At 39.8% G+C, this 12,928-nt stretch overlaps 1 protein-coding gene across 6 annotated transcripts in view; it reads right to left on the bottom strand.

Moving 5' to 3' along the window:
• Positions 1–3,829: 3,829 nt before the first annotated feature.
• Positions 3,830–12,928, bottom strand: part of PAN3 (poly(A) specific ribonuclease subunit PAN3) — a 137,926-nt gene continuing 128,827 nt past the window's right edge. For 5 of the 6 annotated variants that reach the window (XM_033103821.1, XM_033103822.1, XM_033103824.1 and 2 more), the window contains 2 exons: positions 9,286–9,424; positions 3,830–6,734 (listed from right to left, as the gene is read on the bottom strand). In XM_033103821.1, the coding sequence (XP_032959712.1) occupies positions 6,594–6,734; positions 9,286–9,424 (280 nt within the window). In that variant the 3' untranslated portion in view covers positions 3,830–6,593. The remainder of the gene's footprint in view (positions 6,735–9,285; positions 9,425–12,928) is intronic. The other variant, XR_004422803.1, reaches the window with a different exon arrangement.

Here is a 12,928-nt window from a genome sequence, read left to right as displayed (position 1 = left end):
AAAAAAACAAAAAACAATTAGATACCACTAATGTTCTATTTTTTGATCTGGGTGTGGTACCTAAGTGTGTTCACTTTGTGCTAATTCACTGAGCCATAAACTCATTTGCAACTTTGTGTGTGTTATTCTTCAGTAAAAGATTATCTTAAAAAAGATAATCTTTTGAAAAAATATTTTCAAAGAGTAAGGGCTTAAAGTCAGACTAAAATATATATTAACTTTATGTGCCAGCAACTATTCTAAGTGCTTTAGAGGAAAAAACCATTATTTTCATAGCAATCCAATGTGATAAGTACTATTAGTATGCCCTTCGTGTCAATAGGAAAATTGAAATAATCAAAAGACCTACCAGCATCTGTGCTCACACACTCCGCCTTCCTTTCTCCCTGGCCAACTCACAGCACATACTGGTGCACGTGACCCCTTCCTCCCGTCACCTACTGAAGGACACTGCTCCAGCAATTCCCACCCTCTCACCTCCATCATATTTTCCTCTTTCCACTGGATCCTCTCCCACATCTGAGGGGAAAAAGCTTACCTCTCTCCTTTCCCCTCCAGCTACCACCCGTTTCTCTATTCCTCTCTACAGCAAAATGCTTGAAGAGTCGGTTCTACTCCTCATCTCCGATTCCCCGCCTCCAGCCCAGCTTTCACTCTCACACTCACAAAACTGCCCTCCACCAGGGGATCAGTGACCGCGTATTGCTAAACCCAATGGCCCATCTTCAGTCTCCATCTTTCTTGACCCATCAACAACTTGACCCTTATTCCTGAAAACACCTCCACTAGATTCCAGGATATCACATTTTTCTTCCTATCTCACTGGACATGTCTCTCCTTTACTGTTTTTTTCTTTTCTCTGACCTTTGAACATTGTCCCCGTGACCCGAGCGCTCTGCCCTGGGCCCGGTTCTCAGTCTATACAAACTCCCTTCATCGTCTCCACCAACTTCAGGCCTTTCCATGACACCTGTATGACCATGACTTGCAAAATAACATGTACGGATCAGATCTCTCCCCGACACCCCGAAGCCATGTGTACACAAGTGCTAAATTGACATGTCCTCTTGCTGCTTGGCAGGCGTTTCCCAAAGACGGCAGCAACAGTAGCCCTCACCCCATAAGACCTTTGGCAATGGGCCCTTGCCACGTCCCCATTAAATTCCTCTCCCCCCGAGTCAGAGCTGGCTTTGTGACTCGCTTGTAATGGACAGAATGTGGCAGACCTGACACTGCATGACTCAGATGCCAGGTCAGAAAAAAATCATGCATTTTCCACCTGAGCTTAAAGGTATACTCTCTGCAAAAGCCCCCACTAGAGACCCAGTCACCTGCATGGAGAAGCCTAAGGCACATGGAGGGTCCACGTGTGCTCCCACTGGCCGTCCCCGGCTGGGCCTACCCTTCGAGTGTTCAGTTCAGGTGCCAGATGAGATGATGTCACCCCTCAGCTACTGGAATTTTCCCAGCGAGGGCCCAAACACAGTGGAACAGAGAAGCCATCCCCGCTGTGCCCTGTCCAAATTCCTGACCCACAGGATCCCTGAGGAGAATAAAATGGTTTTCTGCCATTCAGTTTGGAGTTGCTTGTTACAAAACCAGAACAAGTATGTACAAAACATCTCAACCAGGCCCCAGACCAAACTCCCAACTGTCGTTTCTCTCTTCCCTCTCCTCCGTCTCACCCCCCACCCCAAGAAAACCCCTTGGACCCTACAACAATCTCTTTAAATTCAGTAGCACCCTCCATCCTGTGAGCAGTGGGCCAAAATCTTAGGTCATTTTGACGTCTCTTCCTTTCTTACGCCACACCCAATAAACCAGGATATCCACTGGGCTCTGCCTGTGAAATATACTCAGAATCCAATCCCTTCACACCACCCCTACTGCTGTTCCCCAGGTCCCTATCACCATTTTTCACTTGAAACCCTTCAAGAGCTGCCTAACCAGCAGCTGAGTAGACCCCTTCTGCATGTTGTATCACAGCCTTCCTCTGCTCCCGATGTCCCCGCAGCTTCCCCTGCCCCGGAGTAAAGGCTGAAATAGCCGTAAACCTTGCCTCCAAAGCACTGCCCCTCCCGTTACCTTTCTGTCTCCCCTTCTCACTCTGCTAGAGCCAGGTGGCCTTCCTGTCGTTCCTCCAATACTCCCGGACCTGGAATTCTTCCCACCCAGGTACCTGCACAGCTGGCGCCTTCTCTTTCCCTGCTCAAATATCACCCTGTCAGTGAGCTCCACCACTCGGCTCATCCTACCGGAAATTCTATCGCCACCCCCATACCCGCCACATCTAGAGTTGGAAGACGAAATACAGCATGGCCTGTTGAATTTGAATTTCAGATTAACAAATAATTTTTAACATAACTATGTCCCATGCAGTACTTGAGACATTTATGCTAATTATCCATTATCTGAAATTCATGTTCAACTTTGTGTTCTGTATTTTTATTCGCTACATCTGGCAACCACGCCCACATCCTTCACCCTATTTTCTTTCCATAACCATTATTACCTCTTGATGTACCACATGCTTTGTCTTCTTCCTGCTAGAATAAAGGCTCGGTAAGAGCAGACATTTTTATCTCTTGAAGTCAGAGTTGTTCTGTTGGTTCTTAGAACAAACCCTGACATATAATAGGCATTCAATAAATGTTCAATGAATGAGTGAATCCCAACTCATCCAACTGTGGCACCGAGTGGGTAAGTGGTTTTCCCAAGATTACTGGGTGGGAGACTGAGGACTGAACTCAGGTCGTCTTGTTCTGGCAAGCAGGTTGCTTCACCCCCATGCATACCGTTCTAATGAGTTGTAAGGACATGCATTTTTAAATTCTCTTTCCTCAGATCTCCCACAACCCGGTTTATATAAAAAGGTATTTTACAGACGAGTCCCCAACTGTGCACTTGCTAAAAGTGAATGGGAAAATACCCCACTGTTTTTGACCATTCAGAGCATAGGAGATAAAAATAATAAAACGATTCTATCTCCATTGGCCAAAGTGTATCAGATGTAACATGGGCCTAGTTTTAACAGTATTTTTAATGTTTTCTCCTAAAAAACTTAATCCCAAAGATCCCCAAACACATCTTCTGTTCCAGGCAGACTAATCTCCTTTCTTCTCCATGAACCTACAATAGTCATTTTGATTTGCATCTGATCCCATGGATTTCTTTCAGGATCCTTATACAGTCAAGACCTCCTACACTTATTCTCTCTCTTCTCTGATCTCTTAAAAGCAACTTAACAGTTCCTTCAGCTGAAAATAATCCTTCCTTCCTCTAATTACCCTTCACCTAAGTCTAAAGTCCTTTTCTATTCTGTACTGTACTGTTTTCAACTTTTCACTTCAAATGTGCAGAGAAAAACCATAAAATAAACACTCAGTACCCAGATTCAACAAATGTTAACATTTTGCCATATTTTCTTTATCTATCCTTATCTTCTGAATGATGTTTTTGAAGGACTTGGGGAAAGGGACATCATTTAAATTAAGTACTGAATCAAAGACTAGCTATGTATCATTCCCCGCCTGTCAAATAACAGGTCTTCCCTCCTAAACCACGCTGTGAGCCAGGTATTATATAGAAATGTTTGGGCACCACTATACTTTATAATGACAAGAACTCACATTTGCATTTTTACTGCTTAGAATATATCCACATAGGCATTTAACAGACACCTAGTAATAAAAACCTGCCTCCATTTCATCCAAGACCAAAGGTCCCTCCAATACTTGCAGGAGATGTTAGCCTTCTAAATTCCTATCACTCGACACAAACATCACCTTGTTAAATGAACTGGTAACAACAACAACAAACGACAAGTGTCTCTCTGTAATTCTTTATTAAAAATACTGCTGTACACATAGAGACTGAAAACAGGATTAAAGATGAATAACCCATATTGGGATCATGACATTAGAACTTATACTGGTGTTTTTTAGGGAAGTTGTTGACATCCAAATCACAGAACCAAGGTCAAAAGCAAAATACAAAGGTACCCTCAAAAATATTTACAATGAAGTAAATACACTAACAGAATTTAAAATAGGTACAAAAAATTGAAATGACCAATGCCACATGATTTCAAGGGTTGTCCTTTCTGTGCTTTTATCTGTCATACCAGGAAAGTATGGGAAGTTTATCCTTAATTTGACTATTCTCAGATATTAAAATCTTCCTACGAATTAAAAAGACTAACTTTTAGACAACCTCTTAAATGGAATTACACTATGGAAAAGAGGGCTCCCCCAAAAAACACCTAAGCAGAACTAAGAGTTCTATGGAAAACCATTCCCAATAAAAACTAAATGAAAAATAAATATAAAACAAAGTTTAAAAAAATATGTATTACCTGACACCAACTGTTTTCTGGCTGACAATATTTACTCATGACAACGTATCAGCTGTCTACCTTTTATATTCAAAGCAAGTCCTGAGGTTACTAGGGGCTGAAGCAAACTAGCATTTATGATGCAAACATTCTTGAGTTTGTGATTTGAACCTGCCTTGCAGAGGGAAGTTTGCTGGTCTACACAGAATGAGAAATTCAAGCCCTATTTTACCCCTGCCCTTCCTTAGCTTTCACAAAACATTGGTCCACAAATTAAATTTTCAAAAAGTTCCCAGACCCCAAAACTAAAATAGATGATCCCCTTTCATTTTCAAAGAAAACAATATTGGAAAAAATCTCCAGCCCGCTTATAAATTAAGCATTTCATATTTCTTCTAGAATACAAGTAGTTCTTTTTTGTACAAAAGAATTACAATATGATTTGTCAAAAAACATATAAAAAGACAGCTGCTCTTCCTCAAATACATGAGCTAATGATAAAAGACTTTTGCATGTTAATGTCTCTAACTCTTGTTCCTTTTACATAAAAAGAACATCGTGGTGGCAGACGTTAAATCATCCTCGGACTATGGAACACCATGTTCTTTTAAAATCCATCCAGATCAAATGCAGTAATTGATTTTCTTTTTCACTCCATAGCTGATGCTACCACACGTGGACTCAAACACACCTGTTAAGACATGGAAAGCGTGTCCTAGTCTTCAAAGCTTTTAGGTAAAGAGGTGCTTTTTCTTGATGCAAATCTCAAGGCAGAGAAAATTATTTTAAAGCTTATAAAAAGTGGACAGAGAAATATTAAAAACTTCTCTGAAAACTACAAATACATGTAATTATTAAAATTGAAGACTGTAACATCAGTTACAAGTGCTTGGAAATCTTTCCTGACCTTCTGAGTTCCCACGTTTTCTTCGTAGCTGCACGGTAAGCACCCGGAGCTGGTAAAACATTCAGTGCTGGGGAAGGAGATCTTGTCTTCATTACTGTTTTTTAAGAAAGAAAATCCCTATGTATTTGGCAGTCTTCAGTATCAAAGTATAGGTATTTCATTAACTAGAAATTCCACGAATACCCAAGTTTGGCGACAACTGCACGTCCAAATATTAAGAAAGTTAAGAGGAGGAAAATTCCAAACTTTTGAGATTGACTTACTCAGGAATATCCCACATAGTTATTATCAAAAGTACTATTACTTTGGGCTAAGCAGTGACTGCAAAGGCACAGCAGATCGTTATCCCTCCAGACTCAGGCTGTCAAACTTGCGAAAGCTCTTGATGCCAGACCACTGCTGTGTTTAGTTCATCTTCTGAACAGTGTCTGTGTCTGTATCCAGTGTCAAGTACCATAATAAAGCTGTGGTTCGAAGAACAGAACTTCATACAAAAAAGCAAACCGGAAAGTAGCTAAAGCGATCTACTCCTGAACTCAGGTCGTTAACACAATCTCTTAATTCTTTTTCTGGTTAAAAAAAAAAATGGCATAAATGTCAACGTCTCTGACTAGCAGGGAAACACCTTGGTGAAGAGACTCTGGCTGAATGTGGAGCAAAGCACTCTCTGTGCTCCTTCAGTTTCTCCAATCCTTATTCAGAAAGGATTTAAATCAAGTAAGGGGGACTTTAGAGCCAACAATTCACGGGTATTTCTCTTTGTGTTCTTCAAAACAAAACACTCCAAGCCTCAATCTGCATGAACAGTGGGTGGCATACAGAGCTTGCATACGAGACTTGTAAGAATTCAGCGCTAGACTGTACTTCTATGAAGTTATTTAGCTGGTCCATGACTTCATTCAGGGCAACCCACCCACCAAAGAGCAAATTCTGCGACCCTTAGTGAAGGAAATGCTGCCCGGCATTGTTTCCCCAAAACGTCCTTGCAAAGAGTCCCTCAGTAAGTATACAATGTGGCAGAAGTTCAAGGATCAGAAAAAAGTCTTTAAAAAATTAAAATTAGTGCATATACAGGTGGAAAAAACAGAAGCTGGAACATCATTCACCCAATGGTGCTCCTTAATCTAAAAGAAATTCTTCACAGATCTGGGCCCACTGGCAGCCACAGCTCTAGGATGAGTGAAACATTCTTCCTTTCAAGTAACAGTGTACCTGACTGAAGTGCAAGCAGCTTGGCTCATCTCCTGTTTGTTTCCCAAATGTGAAATGAGATGATGAACACAGTTCAGCTGTAGTGCAATTCGCTATTGGTTCCGCTCCTCGGCCACGTCCCGCCTGCTCTGCTAGCAAATACTACAACTGACCATTGGCAGCTGCAATCAGTTCCTGAAAAGTATTTTCAAAGCAGCGCTTTAAGTCACTGTACGTCACCACAAGGACGCTCTTCTCGTCTCTGGAAATGAGGCTTATTTTTTCTGGCACACCAGCATCTAACTGAAACAAACAGATACACAAAATATGAAGTTCATACCATGCACGAGACAACTGACTATATTTTAGGACATTTGAAACAACGATAAATAAACGATTTAAAAAGTTTTGTCACATTCCCTTCTGGAGATACATAAACATTTTATGCATACACACACCTGTCAGCTCAGATGCTTTTTTTTTGAGAAAAACATTTATTAGAGAGGCAGATACGAGGGTACAACTAAAAAATACCAGACAGCTTCTTTGCTTTTAGGGTAAGAACAGAGACAAGCATGTTGGCCGTGTGCAAGCAGAACTTGCTCAGAACCCAGGTGTCTATCATAAGCTCAAGTGCGGTGCAGCCCGCACGCAGGGCCTAGCAACCTGCGTAACCGTCCTTCCGGCTCCCACAGAGGTTACACACACGGAAGCGTCCCCAAGCAACACAGCTTGGATGCTTTGCCAACAAAAGCTGCCCTGTGTTTCTCTGTATGTTTCATGCTCTTCATACTTGTTTGCATTATATTCCCTCCAGTTGATACTCCAGAATTTAATTATTTCCCCAGTATCTTCCAACTTTTTTTGTATCATGAATTACAATGTAATGAACATACTCATCTACTTAAATTTTTTTTTTCTACAGAATTACTTCCTTAGGAGAAAGACTTAAAAGTATAATCAATCAGAAAGGATGAGTAATTTTATAGCTCATTACATATAGCCAAATTGCTCTCCAAAGGGTATCAGACACCATTGATTTGTGTGGTATACCAATTTACCATCAGCTCCAAATCAAATGAGTGCCTTGCCATTTTAATTTACATTTTTTTGATTAATGTTACCAAATGTTTTCATACATTTACTTTTGTTATTTCCACAAGTGTGAATGTCAGTTTATGATCTTCACCCACACTTACCTATAAGGATTTGGCAGTAATATTTTAATGAGGTCTTTATAAAGCATAAATATTAATCCTTGGTCCATCAAATAACTCATCTTATTATGGTTTTCACTTTAATTCTGAAGACTCAAACTTTTAAATCATTTTGTCAGTTAATTTTAATCATTTCCACCAAATTAAGCTATGTAAAATTTTAATTTTTATATCATTGTGTCCATCCATCATTTTTCATTTATCACTCTTCCCAGGGCCACACACAGTCTTCCCAAATTTAGAAAACTGGTCACACTTTCAGATTTGGGATAATTTTATTTACTACTATTTTATGAAATGACATAGAATTTTCTTCAAATTTTCAATATCCTAATATTCATTAACAAAATCTTCACTTAAGATACCTGCCCCTGGCTTGATCCATTGTTAGTGGTTATATTAGTTCTACACAATTCTAGTTACTGGTGCTTGGATACTATTTTCTATAATCTGGTGGAATTCTTCTCCCCTCACTGCTCTCGAGAACAAGGTTTTCCCCATAAGGGAAAAAGGCAAATGAATACATAAATCATACTGGATTAGTTCAGTGGTATGCAGTTTTACCCTGTCTCAATGTAGGTGATTGACAATACTCTTTGAAGAGTTTTAAGGAAATTCAAACATGGCAAAGTAGCACTTAAAAGCAAAACTCCACGACCTTTTCCTGGAAGGGTGAGTGCAACGCTCGGTAGGGGACATTTTCTCCCCTAGTGCCTGTCATTTAGGGACAGTTTTCTATAAAGAGCCAGTACTAAATGCCTTTAATTTCAGGACCACATACAGTCTTGGTCACATATTCTGCGTTTTTTCTTTTCTTTTTGTTTTTACAATCTTTTAAAAATGTGAAAATTATTGTTAGCTTGCAGGCTATACAGAAACAGGCCCATCGGATGGGTTTGGCCCACAGGCCACAGTTTACCGACTCCTGATTTAGATATAAATCTATACAAAGGCTAGGATTTACTTCTGAAGACCCATTCTAAGCTCTATAATTCCAAGTGATTCATTAAAAATAAAAAGGCATTCCTTCCTTCTCTGGAAATTGTCCTGGCCCTTTTGAAAACACAGAGCTCGCCTCGCAAGTAAATTTATGATATATCTTCATCTACTTAATTCATCTAATCACCTCATTCCTCATTTGTACGGGCTGGGCCTACTGACGTCACCAGTGCTGTGCTTTTACCACTGTAACGTGATCGGCGTTCCCGCAATTAATAGGAAACAGGCTGGTAACATGCAGGGGATTCAACATGACTCACATGACTTAGAAGAAACTCAACTTTGAAAAAATATTTAAACACAGAATTATGTTTCTGTTTTCCCACTCATTGTTTTATTTGGTATAACAAAATGAATAAAATACAGTATGGGGGAGGGGAGGCAGTCATTTCGTGACCTTTTATCACAATAAAAAGATCCTCAATGAAGAAAAATTCTAAAGTTATTCATTTGGGTCTTTAAAAAAAATCTTCCTAGTCTAAAAATTATTAAGTAGATACACCTATAAATTATTAATAAACTGTCTTGTAGACTAGCGTAGAGCCATCTTCATTTCTTAAGTTTCTTATATTTGTAGAGGACACAACTCTACGAACTGCAGATGGCATTATGATCGTGAAAAGCCAGATACAAATTACCTTGTTAAGACAAGAAATGATATGACTGAGGTCGATCCAAGGAGCACCCGCTTCTGTCACCTGATGAAAAAGATGATCCCTAAAGAGTTTCAACAGATAACGGTCTCCAGTCTCTGACCAGGTAGGATCCTTCTGAAACCTGGAGAAGGTAATATTTTACCTCAGTAATTCATGCTGAAAGTATGTTTATTCTTCAGACTCCAAACTAGTTTAATTTTATTTTCTCCAATAAATAAAGGGGTTTTTTTTTTGTAGTTTTTTAATCTCCCAAAAGTTATAGGGTAGCTGAAAATTTTTATTTTTTCACATTTTATACCCAGATTTATTATTTTAAAAAATAATCTCAGTGAACAGGAAAGTATATGACTACGAGTTTCTAATTCTCAAGGGCAATTACCCTTTACAAACCACTATTTTATAATGACTTCCTTATTTAGGCCATTACGGGATAAAATGAGGAAGAAAGAAATGTCTTTAGATTACAGAGCAGACAGATGGTCAGGGATGTGCTCTACTTTACTGCTGAGCATAAAAGAGAAAAATGTTCAGGAAACAAAAAGGGGATAGGTTTGGGTTTCCTACCACCGTGTGAGGATATGAAAGCATGCTGCAAAGAACTGGAGAACAGACCAGAACCAGTCAGTTTTCAGTGACCTTTGGAATTCACGGTCTAGTAGGGAAAACAGACATTCAAATAACCAAAGAGAGTTGTCACTGTATATTTAAATAATGCTATTCAGAAAAAGCTGTGCGGCACAAAATGGAAACATGAACTCATTTAGGAAGGTAAAGAAGGCTCTCCAGCGGAAGCAGCCGAGGCCCCTCCCAGAAGGACGCTCCTCAGTCAGAGGCACTGACATTTGTACAGGCCAGAGCATGCAGGCACTAGAGAAACTTAAGAAAGGTCAGTGTGGATGGATGGGGTCGGGGAGAAAAGACGAGAGTAAAAAAGGAATACAAAGGGAGGGACAGAGAGTAAGGCCAAAGAGGGGAAGAGGAAAGACAAGGCAAAGAGTGAGAGAAGGAAGAGAGAGGAGAACATTAAAAGAAAAAAAAAAGGGCAGATCTGAAGCAAGGATAAGGAGAGGTCGGACTATGCAGCCTTAGGTCACATTAAAACATTAGGTCTGCTTTCTAAGAGCACAAGGAGAGCCCCCACAAGGTTTAAACACAAGTATATGTGTGCTTTGCAAAGATCACTCCAGGGACTTCCAATTAAAGTTGATTAAACACACTCATTTATCCCTGTTCCCTTTCAAACCCCCACCAAACTGACAATAAATGTCTTTAAAAGGGTATAAACACACAAGGACAAAGGAATCAGAAACAACACTAGCAGACAAAAAATAGTCACAAAAATGTGGAAGATGGAAAGCAGACAGGTAAGTGGTATGACTTAGCAGACCTGAAAAAAACTGAACTCCAATGCTACAGGGGACGTGAAAAGGGGAGATCACAAGGAATCAGCCACAGCAGTGAACTCAGGGAGTGACGTCATTAGGTATTACCGGTGCTGGTGTGAACGAGGCTGCAAACAGCAGAGGGATGAAAGGTGCCCTGAACAGCAGAGAACCCTCTCACGCCTGCCCCCACTACTGCCTGGCAGGAAGCTGCCCGAAACAGACCAGAAATGTTTCTAGACAGGGCGGACAGAGCATCTCCAGCCTGCAGGAGGCGGGGCGAAGCAGGAGATAAGGAGCTGAGGAGTGGTGGCTGAGACTATTCAACCAACACTTTTCCCCTGCTTGGCTCCCTAAAACTTGTGTATGGGTTTATCGTGGAGAGAGCAAGCTGGAAGATTCTTTTCTGGAGATGCTGACCTGCCCAACAGAAATACTGACATTTAGCAGTCTACGAAAAACAAAAATAATCATACCTAACAGTATCACACTGCTTTATCATACATTCTGCTTTGTCACAATCGTGGGCCTCCCCCCCACAAGGAATTTCCCATTAGCTCTTTAGGACCTCACTTTTAATATTAATGGACAGCCAAGGATCAGAAATCCTTTGACGAATAAAACAAAACAAAGCAAATTCTTGTTTCCTATGAGATGTTGCAGGGAACAGAAAACTTAAAACCAAAAATCTTTAATTGACAGCCTCAGAGAAACAAAATTAGATGCAGTAAGAAATATTTAGAGAGCAAAAAGTTCTTGAAAATTGAAAATACAATAGCAGAAATTTAAATATTCCAAGGATCAGAAAAAAAACCTTTAATTTTAGACAAAATAAGTTGCGGTAGTTGCCTAGAAAGTAGAACAAAAAGATATGATCCAAAGAAATAGAAGAGAATATTAGAATATCAATTGCAACTCTAACATCTGAATAAAGATAATTCTGAAAGAGAGAAATTACCAAAGAAACAATAAGGAAGAACATACGTTTCCAAGATTAAAAGGGCCCACCTGCTGTGTCATCAGAATGAATCAAAAACCCACAACAAGTGGTACATTTATACAATGAAGTATTACGCAGCCATAAAGAAGAAAGAAATCTTACCATTTGCAACAACATGGATGGACCTAGAGAGCATTATGTTAAGTGAAGTAAGTCAGACAGAGAAAGACAAGTACCATATGATCTCACTTATTTGCGGAATCTAAAGAAAAGAATAAGTGAATGAACTAATCAGAAACAGTTTTGGAGACAAAGAGGAAAAACTGATGGTTGCTAGATGGGCGGGAGGGGTGGGGGGTGGGGGGGAGGGTGAAGGGATTGGAGGGCAGTCGGTGACCACAGGATGGCCACGGGGTTTGAAAATTAATCTGGGGAACATAATTTGGTGGTTACCAGAGGGTAAAGGGGTTGGGGGGTGGGGGATGAGGGTGAGGGGGATCAAATGTATGGTGATGGAAGGGGAGCTGACTCAGGGTGGTGAACACACAGTGTGATTTATGGATGATGTGATACAGAATTGCACACCTGAAATCTATGTAATTTTACTAACAATTGTCACCCCAATAAATTAAAAAAAAAAAAAAAACCTACAACAAGTAGTCACATTGGTATGAATTTCTGAACATCAGTGACAAAGAAGAGACCCTAAAAGTATGGGGGTGGGGGAGAGGATAGGAAAAGAAAATGGCTTTGAATCTGTCTGGAAGCTAAGACAGCGAAGCAATGCTTCAAATTCTAAACAAAATCATCATTACTATTATTCAGCTATGTAGTAGAGGTACTAGCTAACACAATCACTAAAGAAAAATTAATAATTACCAATATTTGAAGATAGGACTACATACCTGGAAACCCAAGAGAATCTACTGAAAAACTAACCAAACAATAAGGTAATTGGGTAGAAAATTTACAGAAATCAATGATTTTCATGTACATTGATAACAAGCAGTCTGGGGTGGGGGGAGGGAAGGGAACTCCCATTTATAATAGTAACAAGAAAAAATACCTAAGAATAAACTTGGTGTGCTATAACTGCATAAAGAGCAACTTAAACACTGAAGAATACTAAAGCAGATATCAACAAATACAATGGGATACCATTACCTTGGTTATGTTCCTTAAGTTTATTAATAAACCTAACAGGTTATATGCTCAATTAAAATACTATCAGGTTTACTGATTTTTTTTTTTTAACTAAAACAAGCTGATTTTCGAATTTATACAGAAAATCAAGTTTTAGGAA

Source organism: Rhinolophus ferrumequinum, chromosome 4, assembly GCF_004115265.2.
Source record: "Rhinolophus ferrumequinum isolate MPI-CBG mRhiFer1 chromosome 4, mRhiFer1_v1.p, whole genome shotgun sequence".
Classification (NCBI taxonomy): domain Eukaryota; kingdom Metazoa; phylum Chordata; class Mammalia; order Chiroptera; family Rhinolophidae; genus Rhinolophus; species Rhinolophus ferrumequinum.
Note: the sequence above shows the minus strand (reverse complement) of the source record. Positions and strands in the feature narration are given on the sequence as shown.